The following is a 21,469-nucleotide window of genomic DNA, read 5'->3' as shown; positions in this document are numbered from 1 at the left end:
GGGAAGCCCATTACCAATTTGTGGCTCTTCCTTTTGGTCTGGCATCAGCCCCCTGAGTCTTTACCAAGGTACTGGCTCCAGTATTGGTGTTGCTGAGACAACGTGGGATCCAGATCGTGGTCTACCTGGACGAACTCCTCCTGAGAGCATCTTCCGCCTCAGAATTAGAGGAGGATATAGTGATCACCATGCAGACCCTGCAAGAATTTTGGTGGCTGTTGAACCTAAAGAAGTCGGTGGTTGTGCTGACCCAGTGTCTGGAGTACCTAGGTTTAGTGTTGGACTCCAGGGAAGCGAGAGATTTTCTCCCTGCAGACAAGTTGCAGACTCTCAGGTCTGCGGTAAAACTGCTGATGAACAGCAAGTGGTCGTCGCTCCAGTTTTGCATGCGAGTACTGGGACTCATGGTAGCCTCCTTTTGAGGCAGTACCCTACGCCCAGTTCCACACCAGAGTACTGCAGAAGGAGATCTTGTTAAAATGGGACAAGTCTCAGTTGTCCCTAGATCGACCGATCCAGGGGAGCCAACCAGTCAGGGACTCTCTGATCTGGTGGTTGAGGTCCCCGGTGATTCAATCCGGAAAATCGTTCTTTCTTCTGAAATGGACGGTGATCGCTATGGACACCAGTCTATCCGGCTGGGGTGGAGTGATGGGGGTTCCGTCGACTCTGGGCCTCTGGCCGACGAAAGAGTTGTCGATCAATCTGCTCGAATTGAGAGCGATCAGGCTGTGTCTCCACACATGGTCGGTGAGTCTTCAAGGGCGTCCGATCACGATACAGTCGGACAAATACCATGGCTGTGGCATACATAAATCACCAAGGGGGAACAAGAAGCTCAGCCGCTGCTTGGGAGGTCGCTCACATACTTTGGTGGGCATAGCGACGCGTACCGGCCCTGTCGGCCATTTACATCTTGGGAGTGGAAAACTGGCAGGCGGGCTATCTGAGTTGACAGATGCTGCACCCAGGAGAATGGCCATTGCATCCGGAGACATTCAGGCTGCTGTGCTTGAAGTGGGGCACACCAGATGTGGATCTACTGGCCTTCCGTCTCAATCAGAAGGTGCCAAGATTCGTGTCCAGGACAAGAGATCCGTGGGCAGACGCGCTGGTGGCTCCGTGGGATCAGTACCAGCTGATCTACGCCTTTCCTCCACTGAAATTGTTGCTACTTCGGCTTCGCAGAGTGGAAGCCGAGGGGATCCCAGTAATACTGGTTGCCTCAGATTGGCCTCAGCGTCCCTGGTACACAGACCTGGTGCGTCTAGTGGCAGATGCTCCCTGGCGACTGCCGTTGCGAGAGGACCTCTTATCTCAAGGTCCAATTTTCCATCCTGCTTTGCCATCGCTGGCTTTAACTTGCATGGCTATTGAGAGCCAGGTGTTGTGGAACCGGGGTCTGTCGGACTCGGTGATTCCAACTATGTTCAGGGCACGAAAATCTTCTTCTCGGAAGATATACCATCGTACCTGGAAGGCCTACATCTCCATGTGTGAGGAGAAAGGATGGCATCCGCGTTCCTTTTCCATAGCAAGGATCCTGCTGTTTCTCCAGCAAGGAGTAGACCAGAGATTGGCATTGAGCACCAGCAGGGGCAAATCTCAGCCTTGGCTGTCTTTTTTTCAACAACCCCTGGCATCGCACTCCTTAGTGGGTACCTTCGTTCAGGGGGTACGACATGTAGTCCCTCCGGTGCGACCACCATTGCTCCCATGGGATTTGAACCTGGTGTTGTCGGCGCTTCAAAAACCGCCGTTTGAGAATATCAGGGAGATTCCCCTGTTGACTCTTTCCCAGAAAGTGGTCATTCTAGTGGCCATCACGTGACTACATATAAATATACAAATCTTTACAGAATGATTAAAACTGACAGGTTAGTTATTAATTACTTATGAACAGCAGTGCTCAGAGTAAAGCCAATAGGCACTGTATGCGCATACGTCTCCTTACCAAAACACTTGTCTCAAGACACGAAAAATTACCAAGCCCTGCTTGCCACGGCAAATAGGAATGTCTCCACCTGATCTTAACTCAGTTAGTGCACAGACCATTATAACATATACATATAAACATATATACACCTATAGTACAAAGATGAACATTTACCTGCCAGGACTCAACTCTCCTGACATTTCTAAACTCGTGTATTATTTTACACCACAAATTTTATGTTCAATGTTATACAAAACAAAGGTACCTTTTTCTAATAGTAACATATTAGTACTCATCCTAACAATTTTATTTTTTAACTTAGGCTTTCCAGGGGTCTGATAACCACAAAGCCTCCTCCAGATTGATCACCAATCCAGGAAACCAATATGCATGTAAACATAGGTTCTCCAGGGGTCTTTATGTCCCCAAAACCTCATCTAGACAAAATTTTGCAGTCAAGATGAACAACATGAATGTAAACGTAGGTTCTCCAGGGGTCTTTAAATCCCCAAAAACTCATCCAGACTCAATTTCGCAGTCTAGGGAACCAACGTGCATGTAAACATAGGTACTCCAGGGGCCTTAAATCCCCAAAAACCTCTTCCTGACTGATTTTTGCAGTCCAGGGAACAACCATGCATGTTAAACCTAGGTTTTCATAGAGAGTAACTAACCCTCTACAGGGGTACCCCTTCGGAAAAAGAATTGAGAGAAAAGAAAAAATTCTACCCAGGGTATCTCATCCTGTACAATGCACTTTAAGGCACCCACAGTTGAGAAAACCCAACCTGTTATCACAAAGATCTGCCTGGTGGACAGCGATACCCCAACAACCACCTGCCCCTCTTAGCCCTAGCAAAACATGGCACAACACAATGCAGAACTAATAGGTGTCTGCTAACCTGATATATTGCGCAATATTGTGTTGAGCTCAGTGCCTCACCAGCATGGAGTTGGGCAAGATCGGATTTGAGGTTATGCTGTCACCAAATGAAGTAGAATAGTAAAATATCGACCCAGGCAGAACTTCAGCAATGCAGGTTTATTAACAGCTGATAACATACAGGTTTATGTTCAAATTATTACAAGATACCGGTCTAATTTATACAGTTTCTTACAATGCAAGCTCATGGATATAGGTATTCTTATTCCCTAACCAAATTGAAACAATTGTGAATTGTTCTCACCCTGAATGGTTCTTTTCTGCCAATTCTTGGGAACCCGTCACCTGATAGGGACTAGTCTGCCGACCAGTGGGCCAGTCCCCTCACAGAGTTCTGGGTTCCACTACTATATAATAATGATAATATAATTATTGGTATTATTAATAAAAAATATGCAAATCAATGTGAATGATATGAAATACATTGGCTAATATGAGATTCTACAACACCAGGGGGCGGTCCCTCTGGCTATAACCCCTCACCCTGCTTCCTGCAGCTCAGTTTTTTTTCTGCCTAATGTATTTAGAAGGACCTGGCTCCCTGAATGGACCATTGGTCCTGGGAATTTTTACATTTCTTTCTACAATTTTGATCCTGTGATCTACAATCACCATGGGTTGGGTGACAGGCTGGATAACATAGATCCTTGTAGTCTCCCCAGCCTGGCCATTGAGCGTGAGCAGTCGCTAGCTACGTGCTGGATCGGCTACGACATGCCCCTTCTGCTCCAGGGGCGGCCGGTGAGCTATTTGCTCTGGGGCACACCTATGACTGGGCTACTGCTGTCCGTGTCACAGTGTGCCATGGCCAGCAGCCACTCCGTACTACTCGGGTGATGGGTCTGTGGCGGAATGCGTCCAGCAGTCCCGACAGGAGGGGTAAGTACTGCTCTCCCTACCTGGTCAGGATAGAGCAGCTGGTGTGCTGTGCTTGCTGTTTTTCAAAAGAACAAGTTGTCTTGCCGATGTTGGAGGGTTAAGACAAACCACTTAACACCGACAGGGGTGCTAACATTGATCGGCTTTTATTTATGTAAAACCTTTATTCCAAAAGGAACAAAACTGTTGCTGTAATAGCTTAAAACGTGTTAGCTGGAGTTTGTATTTCAGTGCATCTAAAAGTGCTAGTGCATCTGATGTTACCCTCCCCTCATACTGACAATTCTGCCATCCAAAGGTGTCTCTGTTGTTCCCTTCTCGGAAGTGTAGGCACCCTAATACAGAGACTCTTTTACTGGCCAGATTAGCGGATGAAAATGGGGGGGAATGAAGCCTAAAAAAAAGCTAATGCAGCCACAACATCTAAAGATTGGTAAGCTGCAATATATTACCACTTTGATTTGGGGTTTAATATAACTTTAAGCATTTCTTCTCCAGGGAGAATACGTTTGTAGATGTCCTCCAGACCCCTTATTAGCATTGATGCTTTTCTATGGATTTTCTTTTTTTTTTTTACCAGTTTTAGGTGTGTTTTTTATTTTCAGTTTCCATGCCTCTATCATGAGGAGTCATTCCCTCTGTTCTGGCTCTTTTCCTTTTTGATCTTGTTCATTAGGTTGATTCTTTGTGTCCTCTCTCTGATCGTGTTGGCAAGTTTCCTTTTGATAGGGAGCTTCTCTTCATCCAGTCTTAGTCCTTCAGGCACTCTTGAACTAGTAGTCTTTTGTTGGGTCTTTTATTAGTTGTTGCTGTATCACTCGCTCCTCAGTTGGACTGCTTTTGGATGTCCCAACACTATCTGAATTTCTGTCTCTCTGTAATCCCGGTGATTTTTTTTTTCTTGTAGTCTATTGGGGGAGACAGGTCCATTTCCTCTGTTTTTTTGTTAACGGTCTTGGTACTACTTGCTCTAAACCAAGGCATGTCAGGCATAAGAGAGCCTATCATGGGGCTGTTCTACAGTATTGTTTTTGTTTACCAGTGTCCAATCCTCCCTTAGGTATAATTATAATTCAATAATATATGAATTCTTGTGTCCCTTGAAGGACTCAAAAAAAACAAAAAAAAAACGTGTTTTACGGTGAATGCAAAAGTCCTATTATAATTTTGGATATGGTAATGTAATATAGAGCGTGTTAATTATCTTTAAACCTGTAGCGCCCATTAACCACTTAAGGACCGGAAGGATTTGCCCCCTTAATGACCAGGCTATTTTTTGTGATACAGCACTGCATTGCTTTAACGGACACTTTTTGCTGTTGTGCAACATTGTGCTCAAACACAATGTATGCCCTTTTTCTCCAGATAGTGCTTTATTTTGATGGTATTTGATCACCCCTAATTTTTTGTGCTATAAACAAAAAAAGTGACAAATTTGAAAAAAAATCTATATTTTTTGCTATAATAAATATCCAATATTTTTATTATTATTTTTTCACTAGCAATGACAGTGATCTGTGATTTTTAGCAGGACAGATCAGACACTTTTCTGGGACCAGTGACATTTATACTGCGATCAGTGCTATAAATAGCTCCTGATTACTGTATAAATGTCACTGGTGGGGCCCCCCCAACTGCCCTCCGGTGCTTCTACCGACTCGCTGCTTCCATCGGTGAGTCGGAGACAGGATCTGCCGTCCCCAAATGTTTACCATAGAGATTTCTGGCGGACCAAATGGTCGCCGGAGTCTCTATGATCACTCAGAGGCCAGGCACAATGTTATGGCGTTGCGCATTCAGACAAACGGCGCCGCCTCGACTGGGAAGCCAAGAGCTCTTTTTTTTTTTTTTAAAGGCTTCCCAGCCTAGAGGTGAGATGTGGGGTCTTGACCCCACATCTCACTGTAAAGAGGACTGATCAGGCCGTAAAAGTGATCCAAAAAAATTTTTTTTTAAAGAAAGTGTCAAAGAAAAAAAAAAGAAAAATTAACAATAAAAAAAATGTAAAGTGCCCCTGTCCCCGTGTGCGCACATACAAAAGCGAACACATATGTAAGTCCCACCCACATATGAGAACAGTGTTCAAACCACACATCACCGTGAATGTTAGAGCGAGAGCATTAATTCTAGCCCTAGACCACCTCTGTAACTCAAAACGTAACCACTAAAAAAAATTTAAGTGTCGCCTATAGGGATTTTTAAGTACTGAAGTTTGGTGCCATTCCGTGAGCGTGTGCGATTTTGAAGAGTAACATGTTAGGTATCTATCTACTCAGCTTAACTTCATCTTTCACATTGTGTAAAATTAACTTTTTTTTTCTTTTTATTTATTTTCTTTTTTTCTTTTTTTTTTTAACACACAAAACGGTTTTCTTTTTTTCTTTTTCAAAAAATATGCCTTTGAAAAATTGCAGCACAAATACCGTGCTAGATAAAAAGTTTCAATGACCGCCATTATATTCTCTATGGTCTTTGCTTAAAAAAACATAAATAATGTTTGGGGGTTCTATGTAATTTTCTAGCAAAAAAATTAGGTTCACATGTAGGAGAGAAATGTCAGACTTGACCTAGGTGGCAAGTGGTTAAAGAAAAGAATACAATCACACATAGTGGGGGTTCACTGATTTTTTTTGGGGGGTTGCTTTAGGCACTGGATGTCTTGACCGTGTGCATGGCATTATGAAATCTGAAGACTACCAAAGAATGTTGGTGTGCAATGTCGGGCCCAGGGTCAGAATGTTGGGTCTCCATCAGAGGTCATAGGTCTTACAGCAGGACAGTGGCCCACAGCACATGTCAAAAAGCACCTAGCAATGGTTTAAGACGACGCTGGAGATTACTGAACTGGCCAGCAATGAGTCCAGATCTAAATCCCATCGAGCATTGTGGAGAGATCTTAAAACAGCAGTTGGGAAAAGGAGCCCTTGCAATCTGAGAGACCTGGAGCAATTGGCAAAAGAGTGATCCAAAATTCCAGCAGAATTGATGGTTACAAGAAGCAATTGATTTCAGTATTTTTTCCAAGGGGTGTGCTACCCAAATATTAACCACTTAAATACAGGCCACTTATACACCTTCCTGCCTTGACCAATTTTCAACTTTAAGCGCTGTCGCACTTTGAATGACAATTGCGCGGTCATACAACACTCTATCCACTGTATCAAACAAATAGAGCTTTCTTTTGGTCGTATTTAATCACCTCTGGGATTTTGTTAAATAAAAAAATGTTTTTTTTGTGTTTCAGTTACAGAACTTTGTAAATAAGTACATTTTCTCCTTCACTGATGGGACTGCACTGACAGGCACTGATAAGGCGGCACTGATAAGGCGGCACTGATGAGGCGGCACTGATGGGCACTAATATGTTACACTGATAGGTGGCACTCATGGGCACTGATATGTGACATGGATGGGCACTGATAGGTGGCACAAATAGTCACTGATAGGCGGCATGGATGGGCATGGATAGGCAGCACTGATAAGCATGGATAGGCAGCATGGATGGGCACTGATAGGTGGCATTGTAGTGTGCCAAATGCATGCCAATCAGTGATGCCCATTGTAGGCACTGATTGGCATCCATTATGGGCACTGACTGGCATCTCTGATGTTCTAGGGTGGCATACCTGGTGCTGGGCATCCCTGGTGGTCTAGTGGCATCCCTGGTGGTCCGGATTGACTGACACCGCAACAACGATCGCCGCGAGGAGCGCCCCTTGGGGCGAGCGGCAGCTTAATATCCTGAGGACGTCATATGATGCCCAGTCAGGATATTCAAACCACTTTGCTGCCGTCATCCTGCTATATGGTGGGCGGCAAGTGATTAATTTGGGGGTGCCAATAATTTTGTCCAGTCCATTTTTGTAGATTTGCTTGGAATTTGTCAGATTTAGGCTTTTTGTTTCCCCGCTTTTTTGTGTTTTCACACCAATACAAACAAAAGAAATGAACAAGAGAATGCCTAGACATTTGTAATTGCAACAATTTTTTGAGCGAAGTGGTACATTATCTGACAGAAATGGAGGGGTGCCAATATTTTTGCCAATGACTGTAAACAGGTACAACTTATGTAGGAGGATTAGTTTAATCTGTGTATCACCTGAGGATATTCACTTATTCACTTGTATACAGCAGGAAAAATAAGTATTGAACACATCACCATTTTTCTAGGTAAATACATTTCTAAAGGTGCTTTTGATATTAAATTTTTTTTACCACATTTCGGTAACAACCCATACAAGCCAAAGAAACCAAAACAAATAAGTTCAGATATTATGTGTAATAAAATGACACAGGGAAAAAGTATTAAACAAAATTCTTTGTTGGTAATGACAGCTTCAAGAGGCCTTCTGTATGGAGAAACTAGTTGCATGCATTGCTCAGATGTGATTTTGGCCCATTTGTCCACACAAACAAATCTTCAAATCTTGAAGTTTCCATGGAACTCTGATCTTAATTTCTCTCAATAGATTTTCTATTAGATTCAAGTCAGATGATTGGCCGAGCCATTCTAGCACCTTTACTTTCTTTCTTTGAAACCAATTTCCTTGACTTTGTGTTTGGGATCATTGTCTTGCTGAAATGTCCACTCTCCACTCTCGTTTTTTTTTTTTTTTTTGTAAGGGTTTACAACCACTTTAAAATCCGTTTTCTCGATACTGTCTCTCCTGTCTTCTCATCCTATCACATGTGCCTCTAGTGGAAACTGCAAGTGGACAACCATGTTCCGCTATTGTAATTATCAGTAAGCAGGTTCAGAGCTGTAGACTAGGAGCAGGGAAAAGACCGGAGAAGAGCAGCACCCCATCAATTCGACAACCGATTAAAAAAAAAAAAAAGTACCACGATACTGGGCTTTAACAAGCTGTTATTTTATAGAGCCTAATATGTGGTTCAAGCAGTTTTTTCTCTGCCAGTCTTGTTATTTTACAGAGACCCATCACCTCCTGAGAGAGACCGTGTGGGAACATTTTTGTTCATGTGTACTGATGCATCTTTTTTTATTGACCGTGTTTGCATGTATAATTAGGGGTAAGCAATCTTTTCATTTTCTTGTTTGGAAGTTGCTCTCTTTGCTCCGTGACCTTCTAAAGAAGGGGAATCAGTCAAGGCTTGTAGGATTACCAAATTTGAGTCTACGGGCACTTATGGTTTCACTGAGCGGAATTCAGGTCCTTTATGCCACAGTTTAGGATACTGTTTGTGATTTTGTTCTTGTAAATTTAAAAACTGTATTTTGATAGTTTCCAAATAATATGTTAAGTGACAACTTGAGATGTGTAAGTAATAATTACAGCTGTACCAGGTCACACAGGTGAGAGGTAAGGGCGAATTCTCCCCCTTAATATTTTATAAATGGCAAGTCCTAGATGGTATACAATTGGACACCTTACCATAACATGGGTCTACATACAATAATGGTCATAGGCGTAACTTTTACAAGCCATAGGCTGGATTCTCACTGTTTCTTGCATGTTACCATGCAATATACACTCACATTTAATGCACTATATTGGCTGTAAATACCCAGTACACTTATTGCCCATTTATGCTTGTTAAAACAGAACTACAGGCAAACCTCTAAATACATAGACACCTGTGTCATACTGTGCCATGTGGTCAGTATGTAGATTAAACTACAAATGTTGCTTTTGACGCAAACCTTTTCTAAAAGTCATTTGTAAAAGTTTCATTTTAAGGTGCATTGCAAATCTAGTACATTTTAATGTTTTTTCTTTGGAAGGGAAGACGAGTGCTGTACAAATTCCATGAGCTGAAGATTAATTACAAAGTGTTGAAAGGGATCGCTGGTCGTGAAATTGTTGCCTCACGATGTGCAATTGTAAACGTTGCTGTGGAGATTTTTCTTATGGGTGGAAGACTAAACAGCGCAGTGCAGACTTTGAGAGGTAAAGAAAATGTATTTCATGTTTTTTTTTATAATTTGTTAAGCACCACATTACATAATACTGATTTGTACAAGATCATCACTCAGTACAAAATGTTTAGTTAATACTGGGTATCTGGAGAAAAAGTAAACTGAATTGTTATTATGGCTTCAGGATATTTTTAAAAATGTATAGCTTACATGTTTTTAAAAATGAAGTTTATGTATGTCACTTTAGTCCAGCTTTGACCAATGTAAGTAATGTGATCTTGGGGGATTTTTAAAGGATAAGTATGGCTGAAGCTCTTTTGGCTATACTTCTCCACAGGAGTGCACTTAGTTCTGCTCTCCTGTGACCCAAATGTAGCCCATAGCAGGCTTACATCACAGAACTGGTCCAGGCTCTGCAGAGATTCTGACAGTAATGTCAGGATCTGCACAAATGCCTGACCAGCAGCTGGCTCAGCCTCCCAGCACACTGCTGAGAGCATCAGCCAGCCACTCCCATCCCCTACACATCCCAGCGCCCACTGTCTGACCAGGGAACTGAGTGATCAGTGGTCTTTGATCGCTCGGTTCTCAGTGTAGAGGTGGCAGGGACAGCTGCCACATTGTACCGATGCTGCATCTACATAGGAGAGTAAGAATGAATGTTATTTTTTAATCTCGCACTTCTCTTTTAACTCAGTGGTAGCAGTTTTAGTGAGATTCTGCCAGTGAGCTTTGCTTTAGGGCTTCTCGGCCCACTTTAATAAAACACCAAAAACACAGAAAACCTGCCCGCACGGGGGTTTCCACCATCAGTGAGTAACACAAAAATAATGCCAAGCCACCTTTCCCCCACTTCAGCAGCGCCAATGCTCTTTTCACTCGCCAATGCTCTTTTCACTGGTCCCTCAGACAGTTTTACCCAGCTTTCCTGACTATCTGTTTTTTTTTGGCTCACTCAGCCTGTAGTTACACAGAAACATGGGCCCACTCCCTGGCCTCGCAAAAGTGAATCTCCTGGCATCCCAGGGCATCTCTCACTTCTTCGAGACCTCCAGATTTCCATACCTAGTAGTCTCAGGTAAAGTCCTCCAGGCTATTTGTCTGCACTCTCCCAGCCCTATGGACAAGGGATCTAACTTTAAGCGTTCAGTGCTGTTTCTTAAGTGGAGAACTATTGCTAATGGGAGCTCCCACCTGTCCCCTGATGGGAAGTACACCTGTCTCCTGGGCAGAGAGAACACCTGTCTCCTGACTGGAGTCCTGCAATGCCCAAGCTTATCATTATATAAGGGCTGTGCTTACCTACACTCACATCCAGCTGAACACTGGGTTGAAGATTTCTTTCCTCCAAAAACACCTCAATGTAGCCTGATCAATGGTATCCTCAATGCTGAGAAAAACAGGCAGATACCTATCCATCGTGCCATACCATCAGGGAGGTGTGTGATTGGCCTAAAATGTATTCTGCTGCAGCACAACAACTCCAAACTTCTATCCACTGTCATTAAAGAAGAACAAGTCCTGTAACTGATGGTTTGGCCTCCACAGAGCCCTGATCTCAAAATCATTGAGCCTGTGTCTGGGATTACTTGAAGAGACAGAAGGATTTAAAGTGGATGTAAACCCGATTCATGAAATTTGACTTGCGCACATATATCTAGTATTTACTCATCTCTCTCCAAAGCCCTAAGTCTCCTGTCTTTATGCTGCTAATTCTTCTGTTATCAGCATGATAACTTCTGACAAGTTCTCAGAAACAGGAGATAAAAGCAGCTGGAAATTTGTGTCGGGTGGGTGGGTACTATAAATAGATTAGCAGAGAGCTGGTATATTCACAGCACAACTCTGAACATTCCTTCCTTCCTCTGCCTATATGGAGGGGGGGGTGGTTTTCCTCCAATCAGCTGTCACACAGTGGGGGTCATTTACTAAGATGAATGGGCTGCGCCGGTTCATACCTTAATTGGTGCGCTAGATAAATCATTGAGTGTGTGAACCGGCACACTCATATGCACAACAGGAATAATATGATGTCATTGATAATAGCGCACACCGTATCATTAAGAGTCCATTCACACAGGGGCAACACGACTTCCAGCGCAACTTTGGGAGCCAACTTGGGCACGACTATGTATGTACGAGAATGAATCGCAGCGCGACTTGGGGTGACTTCAACACGACTTGGGGCGACTTACAACACGACTTTAAGTCACCTCCAGGCCAGGCGACTTTAATTTTAAATAAAAAACTGGCATGTTTTCCCTTCCAAGAGCATACCAGGCCCTTAGGTCTGGTATGGATATTGAGGGGAACCCCGCACCAACATTTTTTTTAAAATGTCGTGGGGGCCCCCCTTAAAATCCATACCAGACCCTTATCCGAGCTCGCAACCTGGCAGGCCGCAGGAAAAGGGGGGATGAGAGTGCCCCCCCTCCTGAACCGTACCAGGCCACATGCCCTCAACATTGGGTGGGTGCTTTGGGGGGGCTTGCTTTGGGGCTAGCCCCCCAATGCACCTTGTCCCCATGTTGATGGTGAGAAGGGCCTCATCCCCACAATCCTTGCCCGGTGGTTGTGGGGGTCTGCAGGCAGGGGGCTTATCGGAATCTGGAAGCCCCCTTTAACAAGGGGACCCTCAGATCCCGCCCCCTCCCCATGTGAAATGGTACCATTTCACAAAAAAAGTGTGAAAAATGATAAAAATTGCAAGAGACAGTTTTTGACAATTCCTTTATTTAACCACTTGCCGACCGCCTCACGCCGATCTACGTCATCAGAATGGCACGGGCAGGCATAAGCACATATATGTACGTCCTTTGCCTCCCGCGGGTCGGGGGCCCGATCGGGCCCCCGCCCGGTGCCTGCGGCGGTCGGTTTTCGTTCGGGAGCGATCCCGGACGAGGGGACGGCCATTCATTCATGGCCACCCCCTCGCGATCGCTCCCGACGAATGGAAATCCCCGGTGACATCACTTCCTCTCCTGTAATGTAAACACAGGAGAGGAAGTGATGTATTCTCTCCTCCGTGTCGGTATTTTTCGTTCCGACACGGAGGAGAGCGGATCAGTGAGTTGCACCAACACATCCCACACACAGTAGAACATGCCAGGCACACTCACACCCCCCCTTTACCCCCCGATCACCCCCCCAATTACCCCTGCCCCCCAGTCACAGTGACACCAATGTCATTTTTTTTTTTTTTTTTTTTTTTTTTGCATTGGTGTCATTTGTGACTGTAATAACTGTTAGGGCAGTTAGGGTTAGCCCCCTTTAGTTCTAATGTACCCCCCTAACCCCCCCAATAAAGGTTTAACCCCGTGATCACCCCCCGTCGCCAGTGTCACTAAGGCTGGGTTCACATTGCAGCGGTTTATGAGAACGAATGTGATTCGCACCGCACTGCAGTGCAAATCACATCCGATCTCTGTGCGATTCGAGTTCAGCCATTCGCCGCACCCGCCGCACCCGCCACACCCGCCGCACCCGCCGCAAATTCGCACGGGACCCTTTTTTTGGCCCGCAGCAGAATCGGATCGCATGGGTGTTCACACCATGCGATCCGAGTTTGCAGATCGCACTGCGATATGCGAACTGATCTGGGGGTGTCAGTAACATTTCACTGACACTCCCAGCAGTTCGCATAGGGCAGTGTGAACTGCCGCCGGGAGGCATGCGATGCGGGAACCCGCCGCGGATTCGCGGCGTTTCCGCATCGCTCCAGTGTGAACCCAGCCTAATAAGCGATCATTTTTCTGATCGCCGTATTAGTGTCACAGGTGACGCTAGTTAGGCAGGTAGGTATTTAGGTTCGCCGCAGCTTTTTATAGCGCTAGGGACCCCCATATACTACCGCATAAAGCCCCCTGATTGCCCCCTAGTTAACCCTTTCACCAGTGATCACCATATAACTGTTACAGGTGACGCTGGTTGGTTAGTTATTTTTTTATAGTTTCAGGGCACCCGCCATTTATTACCTAATAAAGGTTTAACCCCCTGATCACCCGGCAGGTGTCATTTGTGACTAATAACTGTTAGGGCAGTTAGGGTTAGCCCCCTTTAGTTCTAAGGTACCCCCCTAACCCCCCCAATAAAGGTTTAACCCCGTGATCACCCCCCGTCGCCAGTGTCACTAAGGCTGGGTTCACATTGCAGCGGTTTATGAGAACGGATGTGATTCGCACCGCACTGCAGTGCAAATCACATCCGATCTCTGTGCGATTCGAGTTCAGCTATACAGATAGTATGGCTGAATTCGTGTCGCACCCGCCGCAAACTCGCACGGGACCCTTTTTTTGGTCCGCAGCAGAATCGGATCGCATGGGTGTTCACACCATGCGATCCAAGTTTGCAGATCGCACTGCGATATGCGAACTGATCTGGGGGTGTCATTAACATTTCACTGACACTCCCAGCAGTTCGCATAGGGCAGTGTGAACTGCCGCCGGGAGGCATGCGATGCGGGAACCCGCCGCGCATTCGTGGCGTTCCCGCATCGCTCCAGTGTGAACCCAGCCTAATAAGCGATCGTTTTTCTGATCGCTGTATTAGTGTCACAGGTGACGCTAGTTAGGCAGGTAGGTATTTAGGTTCGCCGCAGCTTTTTATAGCGCCAGGGACCCCCATATACTACCGCATAAAGCCCCCTGATTGCCCCCTAGTTAACCCTTTCACCAGTGATCACCATATAACTGTTACAGGTGACGCTGGTTGGTTAGTTATTTTTTTATAGTTTCAGGGCACCCGCCATTTATTACCTAGTCTCACTAGTGTACCCCTAAATTTAGGGGTGTCTACTTTCTAAAATGGGGTCATTTGGGGGGGGGGGGTTTGTGCCATCTTGGCATTTTATGGCCTTCAAAACTGTAACGCCCTTAGAAAGCCTGAAGGCGGTGCTTGGTTTTTGGGGCCCCGTACGCGGCTAGGCTCCCAAAAAGTCCCACATATGTGGTATCCCCGTACTCAGGAGAAGCAGCAGAATTTATTTTGGGGTGTCATTTCACATATGCCCATGGCATGCGTGAGCAATATATCATTTAGTGACAACTTTGTGAAAAAAAAAAAAAGTTTGTAATTTTCCCGCAACTTGTGGCAAAATATAAAATATTCCATGGACTCAACATGCCTCTCAGCAAATAGCTTGGGGTGTCTACTTTCTAAAATGGGGTCATTTGTGGGGGTTTTGTGCCATCTTGGCATTTTATGGCCTTCAAAACTGTAATAGGTAGTGAGAAGTGAACTCAAAAAATTACGCCCTTAGAAAGCCTGAAGGCGGTGCTTGGTTTTCGGGGCCCCGTACGCGGCTAGGCTCCCAAAAAGTCCCACATATGTGGTATCCCCGTACTCAGGAGAAGCAGCAGAATTTATTTTGGGGTGTCATTTCACATATGCCCATGGCATGCATGAGCAATATATCATTTAGTGACAACTTTGTGAAAAAAAAAAAAAAAAAAAAAAGTTTGTAATTTTCCCGCAACTTGTGGCAAAATATAAAATATTCCATGGACTCAACATGCCTCTCAGCAAATAGCTTGGGGTGTCTACTTTCTAAAATGGGGTCATTTGTGGGGGTTTTGTGCCATCTTGGCATTTTATGGCCTTCAAAACTGTAATAGGTAGTGAGGCGTGAAATCAAAAATTGACGCCCTTAGAAAGCCTGAAGGCGGTGCTTGGTTTTCGGGGCCCTGTACGCGGCTAGGCTCCCAAAAAGTCCCACATATGTGGTATCCCCGTACTCAGGAGAAGCAGCAGAATTTATTTTGGGGTGTCATTTCACATACGCCCATAGCATGTGTGAGCAATATATCATTTAGTGACAACTTTGTGTAAAAAAAAAAAAAAAATTTTTTTTTTGTCATTATTCAATCGCTTGAGGCAAAAAAATAAAATATTCAATGGGCTCAACATGCCTCTTATCAATTTCCTTAGGGGGTCTACTTTCCAAAATGGGGTCATTTGGGGGGGTTTTGTACTGCCCTGTCATTTTAGCACCTCAAGAAATGAGATAGGCAGTCGTAAACTAAAAGCTGCGTAAATTCCAGAAAACGTACCTTAGTTTGTAGATGTGACAACTTTTGCGCAAACCAATAAATATACAATTATTGACTTTTTTTTTACCAAAGACATGTGGCTGAATACATTTTGTCCTAAATGTATGACTAAAATTGAGTTTATTGGATTTTTCTAATAACAAAAAGTAGAAAATATCATTTTTTTTCAAAATTTGCGGTCTTTTTACGTTTATATCGCAAAAAATAAAAATCGCAGAGGCAATCAAATACCATCAAAAGAAAGCTCTATTTGTGGGAAGAAAAGGACGCAAATTTTGTTTGGGTACAACATTGCATGACCGCGCAATTACCAGTTAAAGCAGCGCAGTGCCAAAGTGTAAAAAGACCTCTGGTCATTTACCAGCAAAATGGTCCGGTCTGAAAGTGGTTAAAGTCTTATTTTTTCCATCTTCTTCGGGTCTTCTTCCTTCCTTCATCCTTCGGTTTCTTCCTCCATCTTCTTCTTCCTCAGATCCTCTGCTTATTTTCTCCTGTGTTCTCGTCCGGCATCTTCCTCCACGGGGTCGTTTTCCCCGCTTCGTTGGGCCACTCCACATCAATGGGAGGCTCCCACTGTGTGACACTTCTCTTTTTCTGACAGTTCTTATATAAAGGAGGGTGGGGCCACCGGTGACCCCGCTCCCTCTGACGCACGGTTCCGTTATATAAGTGTCAGAAGAAGAGAAGCGTCACACAGCGGGAGCCTCCCAACGATGCGGTGAGGCCCAAGAATGAAGCGGGGAAGAAGACGCTGTGGAAGAAGATGCCGGACGAGAACACCGGAGCAAGAAGCAGAGGATCGGAGGAAGAAACCAACTAATTTTGGCGCAGGGTTCCCCTTAATATCCATACCAGACCTGAAGGGCCTGGTATGAAATTAGATTTTTTTCTTAATGCTGTTTTTAACAATTAACTTATGTGTATTGCCGCTCATCACTAATGCTAACATGACCTGTGTGCAAATAAACGTAAAAAAAAAAACATAAAAGTGAACCAGCGTATAACAAAAAGTCAAGTTTAGAGGTGCACCCGTTCAACCTATGCAACTGCATTTACATTGTTTAATATTTACTAAGATTTTGCCGGCGCAGTGAGCCAAAGCATTTGAACGTGCGCAAATGCCACTTGCGCATGCGCAGTGCATAAATTGACCTCACACAGTTCTAAGTGTATTTGCAGGCGCCGCAGGCTTGTTCAGAAAAAGTTACTTTATCATTCTATTTTGGGCATGTTTGTTGCTTGGGCAGTTATTACTATATTTCCTCATATCTCCCACATCACCCCCATAATATTGGCACTTCCAGCTTCTTTAAATTTTGAGTTGAAGAATGCGTGCACCATGTCTATAGTGGCACACCGGTCGCCGCCTCCTCTGCACCGAGAATATTATAGTAAATGGGGAATTGCGCTGTCTTACAGGCGCAAATGTTTTGTAAATACGAAAACGGCCATTGCGCATGGGCGTGCTCCGCAACTTATGGCGTAAATCAGCCCCAGCGTGTGCCAAGACTGCACTCCTACAGCTGAAACATGAAGAAAAACTAACAATGATGTAGGTAGGTAACATGATTTGTGCTTTCTTAACAGTATATAAAGCCAAAGCCAGAAGATATACAAATAACTTATATAGGGAGATTTGTTTCACCTCTGTGTCATTTGAGGCTATTCACTTCACTGGGTATAGGAGGGTTTTTTTTTTTACTTGGGAAAACCAATTTTATTAAATGATCACATACACCAATACAATCATCTCCAGGTGTGTACGACACTAACATTACAACAATACATTTAGCACATGGCTTATAGTCTGATGGTCACAAATATCCACAAACAATTACCTATCTTATAATGAAATCATATCAGCATATCCACGGCCCCCCCTTTCCCTTTTGGGCCTTTTATCATCCTTTTGTCCCATGCTACCCTTGCGAAGTTTCTGAGTTACTGTATAGTTCCTGTCATTTGATATGTACATGTTTCTCCATCACCCAGCCACCTTTCCCATACTTTTAGATATTTTTGCGTGCATCCTCTATGTCTATAGATCAGTTTTGAGGGTGTTATTTACGTCTCTTTTCCAAACCATCACAGTCGGAGAGTGAGTTTGCATCCATGTGCGGGCCACAGCCTTTCTGGCTAGGAAGAGAGCTTTGTGTATGAAGGTAACTTGGTGCTTATTGATATCTGCGTCAGGAAGTAAACCCAGTAAACACAACTTCGGGTCTGGCGTCACTGAGGATCCCATTACATCATGTAAAAATCGAATTACTTGTAGCCAATAAGTTTGCAGAATGGGGGAGTCCCATATCATGTGGTAGAATGTGCCTGGATCATGGTTGCCTAGGGGGCACCTTGAAGTATGCATTGTCTGAAATTTGGCCAACCTCTGGGGCGTCGGGTATGCCTGGTGGACTATATAGAGCTGCGTCAACCGATCTGAAAGCTTGGGTGAGGTTCTTTTGACATTAGCTAGGATTTCGTCCCAATATGAGTCACTAATATCTCCTAGATCTTTCTCCCATCCCTCCTTCACTTTCTGGATCACCGTTATCGTTTTGGGGAGTCTGATTGTAGAATACAGGTTAGATATCAGTTTTTGAGATTCTGTTCCCAAAATTATATCCAGAATCTGTGGACGGTCTAAAGTGATCACAAGGTTCCTAAACTGGGTTCGTAGTGTATGGCGTAACTGTAGATACCTAAACCGCAGATGGTGCGGGATTGAAAATTCGTCTTTAAGAGATTGGAACGTCTTAGGTCCTGTATCTGTCATGACTTGGTGCAGGTAGATTATTCCGTAGGAGGCCCATATACCCGGGTCCAGTAAATACTGTAGCTCTGGCATATGATTGTTAAGCCACAGAGGGGTGTGGGAGTGAATGTGTCCTAGTTTTCGTTTTTTCAGAGCAGTTTCCCAGACTTTTTGATGATGCATAAGCATACCATCGTTGTATCTGCGGGGTCTTCTACACACTTGTCCCCCTCTAAAAATGGCTTGTGTTGGGGATACTAAAGGGTTTCCTGGGTTATCTCCCAGTAGTGCCCTAAAATTTGGGGCTTCAGTTGTGTTAAAAGTAGTATATGTGGGATAGTTGTGATGCAATATAGTACTCCTGTAAGCCAGGCTAGCTTAGGTCTTCCATGTCCCCAAACAAATGTATTTAATATGGCTTCCATTTTTTTTAAAGACTCTTAATGGAATGTATAAAGGGGCGTGCCATACCATGTAAAGGATCTTTGGTAAAAGGATCATCTTAACAATATTGATTCGACCCATAACCCCAAGAATAATTTCGCCCATGCTAGTGTTTTAGTTTTAATCAGGGTGAATAGGGGTTCTATATTAAGAGTATAGTAGTCCACCAGATTCCTTGTAACCTGCACCCTCAGATATTTTATCGAGGCAACTCTGGCCAATGGTGGGTTCGGATTTATGTGAGATGGGGGGAATTGGTCTATTGGGAGAATTTGGGACTTGTCCCAGTTTATACACAGGCCAGAGTAGCTTCCCATTTTTTCAATGATTCTAAGTGCTGCCTGTAGAGATTGTCCCTGGTCTGCCAACTAAAGTATTGTATCATCTAGGTATAGGCCTATTTTTTCCATCGTCGTACCCATAGGAAGGCCTTCTAAGTCTGGTGTAGCCCTAATGGCTATGGCCAGGGATTCAGCTGCCAAGACATACAAAAGTGGGGATAAAGTACACCCCTGTCTAGTGCCTCTTTCTAGGGGAAATTGATCAGATAGCCACCCATTTACAAGCACTCGTGCTTTTGGCGATTGGTATAGTATCTGCACCCATTTGATAAAATTTGGTCCAAATCCAAACCCCCCCGTAGGCATTCCCAAAGGTATGGCCATTCCACGGAATCAAACGCCTTCGCTGTGTCTAGCACCACTATCACCCTTGTACCAAAATTATCATGTTGGGCTTGAATGTTCATAAATAGTCTTCTAATATTCATGGCAGTGTTCTTCCCGGGCATAAAGCCGGTTTGATTGGGGTGTATTAAGGATAGCATAACAGAATTAAGTCTGGAGGCTAATATTTTGGCCAGTATTCTGATGTCCACTTGAAGAAGGGAAATGGGTCTATATGGGGTAGTGTGGATCTTTACCTGGTTTAGGAAGAACTATTATTTGCGCTTCTTGCATGGAAGAAGGCAGCACGCCTTCATCAAATATATTTTGGTAAAGGTGTTTTAATTTGGGGATAAATATTTCAGAAAAGGCATTGTAAAATTCTAGGGGCAGGCCATCTTGCCCTGGTGCCTTGGACTTGGATAACTCCTCCTTCTTTACATCGCCCATTGTTATAGGAACCTCTAGTAATTCTAACTCCTCAGGGTTGAGTCTAGGGAATTCTATGGTGTGTAGATAACTTTGGATATCTTGTTGGGTATGCGTGATTTGAGTCTTGTATAGTTAGCTATAAAACTCCCTAAAGCTTGCCGCTACCATAGGGAACTTAGTGATAGTCTCTCCCTGTGGGTCCTTAAAGAGACCACTACCGGAGGTTTATCATTCAAATTTGCTAGGTATGCAAGCAATTTCCCCGCCCTTTCCCCATACTCAAATATTCGTTGTTTGCCAAAGGATACTTGCTGCCTGGCCTTTTCTGTATGCAGTTGAGAAACCACTCTGGCTTGTAATTTAACCTTATGTAGATTATCAGTGGTGGGGTCAGCATTGTAAGCTATTTCTAACTCTTGTAGTTTGTCTGTCGACGTCTGCATGATAAGTTTGGAGGATTGTTTTAATCAATTGATTTTCTGTGACCGTATCCTACAGACATGGTTTTTAAATGTATCCCATTTTCATGGGTTGGTATAGTTATTATTTGTCATTCAAAATATATTTCAGTTCCCCTGCTATAGCTTCAAGATCCGGCAGACTAGATAACCAAAACAGGTTTAATCTCCACACATGTATGGGAGGGGCCTCCAGCAGAGAGATAGTTATCTAGCACGGGGAGTGATCTGAAAGGGCTCTAGGAGCAATTCCCGATTCCCGTTACCTTGGGTAATAAAGTGTCTGAGACTAGGATAAAGTCTATCCTTGACATTATGTTATACCTAGTAGAGTGACAAGTATAAGCTCTTGTGGTCGGGTTTTGCTTTCTCCATACATCTATCAACGCAAGCTCTTTCATTAACCGGCTCAGCCTAGTCTGTTGTGTTGTGTTAGTTTTCTGTACCGCCAACAGCGGCCTGTCCAGCACTGGGTTCATAGTCATGTTGAAGTCCCCCATCCACACCACCGGTGTCGAGGGATTCCGAGCCATGTAGGCCAGTCCTTTTGTAATCAGTTCGGATGTGAATAGGGGAGGAATATAGAACGCCGGTATTAAAATCAGGTTATCCCCTATGAGAGCATGAATAAATAGGAATCTCCCCTGCTGATCCGACTCTAGCGCTATTAATTCAAACGGGTTTTTTTTTGGCTACGAGCACTAATACGCCCCTAGATTGATTAGTGTGTGTGCTATGATATACCCACCCTACCCAGGATCTCTTCAAAGTCGCCTGTAATGTGGGTTTCAACTAGTGCTATAATGTCCACGTTTTGTGCTTTAAGGAAATTCAGGGCCGCTGTCCTTTAGATTTTATTACACATACCCCTCACATTCCAGGTTAGGAATTTAACAGATGTCATGTTATTCCTGATGCCATTTCTTTACTATTGGATTTACGTTTCATAATACCCAACAACCTTAAGCTGTACAATCAGCATCAGACTTTCATTATACCTAGTGTGTGTTTCAACCATTAACCAGCATATAGTAT

At 44.1% G+C, this 21,469-nt stretch overlaps 1 protein-coding gene across 1 annotated transcript in view; it reads left to right on the top strand.

Annotated features, from left to right (window-relative positions):
• Positions 1–21,469, top strand: part of TOPAZ1 (testis and ovary specific TOPAZ 1) — a 594,775-nt gene that overhangs the window by 454,869 nt on the left and 118,437 nt on the right. The window contains exon 16 of the mRNA XM_077491472.1: positions 9,502–9,667. Within this exon, the coding sequence (XP_077347598.1) occupies positions 9,502–9,667 (166 nt within the window). The remainder of the gene's footprint in view (positions 1–9,501; positions 9,668–21,469) is intronic.

This window comes from Lithobates pipiens, unplaced genomic scaffold, assembly GCF_037356315.1.
Source record: "Lithobates pipiens isolate NorthernLeopardFrog02 unplaced genomic scaffold, aLitPip1_a1.2 Scaffold_19, whole genome shotgun sequence".
NCBI lineage: Eukaryota > Metazoa > Chordata > Amphibia > Anura > Ranidae > Lithobates > Lithobates pipiens.
Note: the sequence above shows the minus strand (reverse complement) of the source record. Positions and strands in the feature narration are given on the sequence as shown.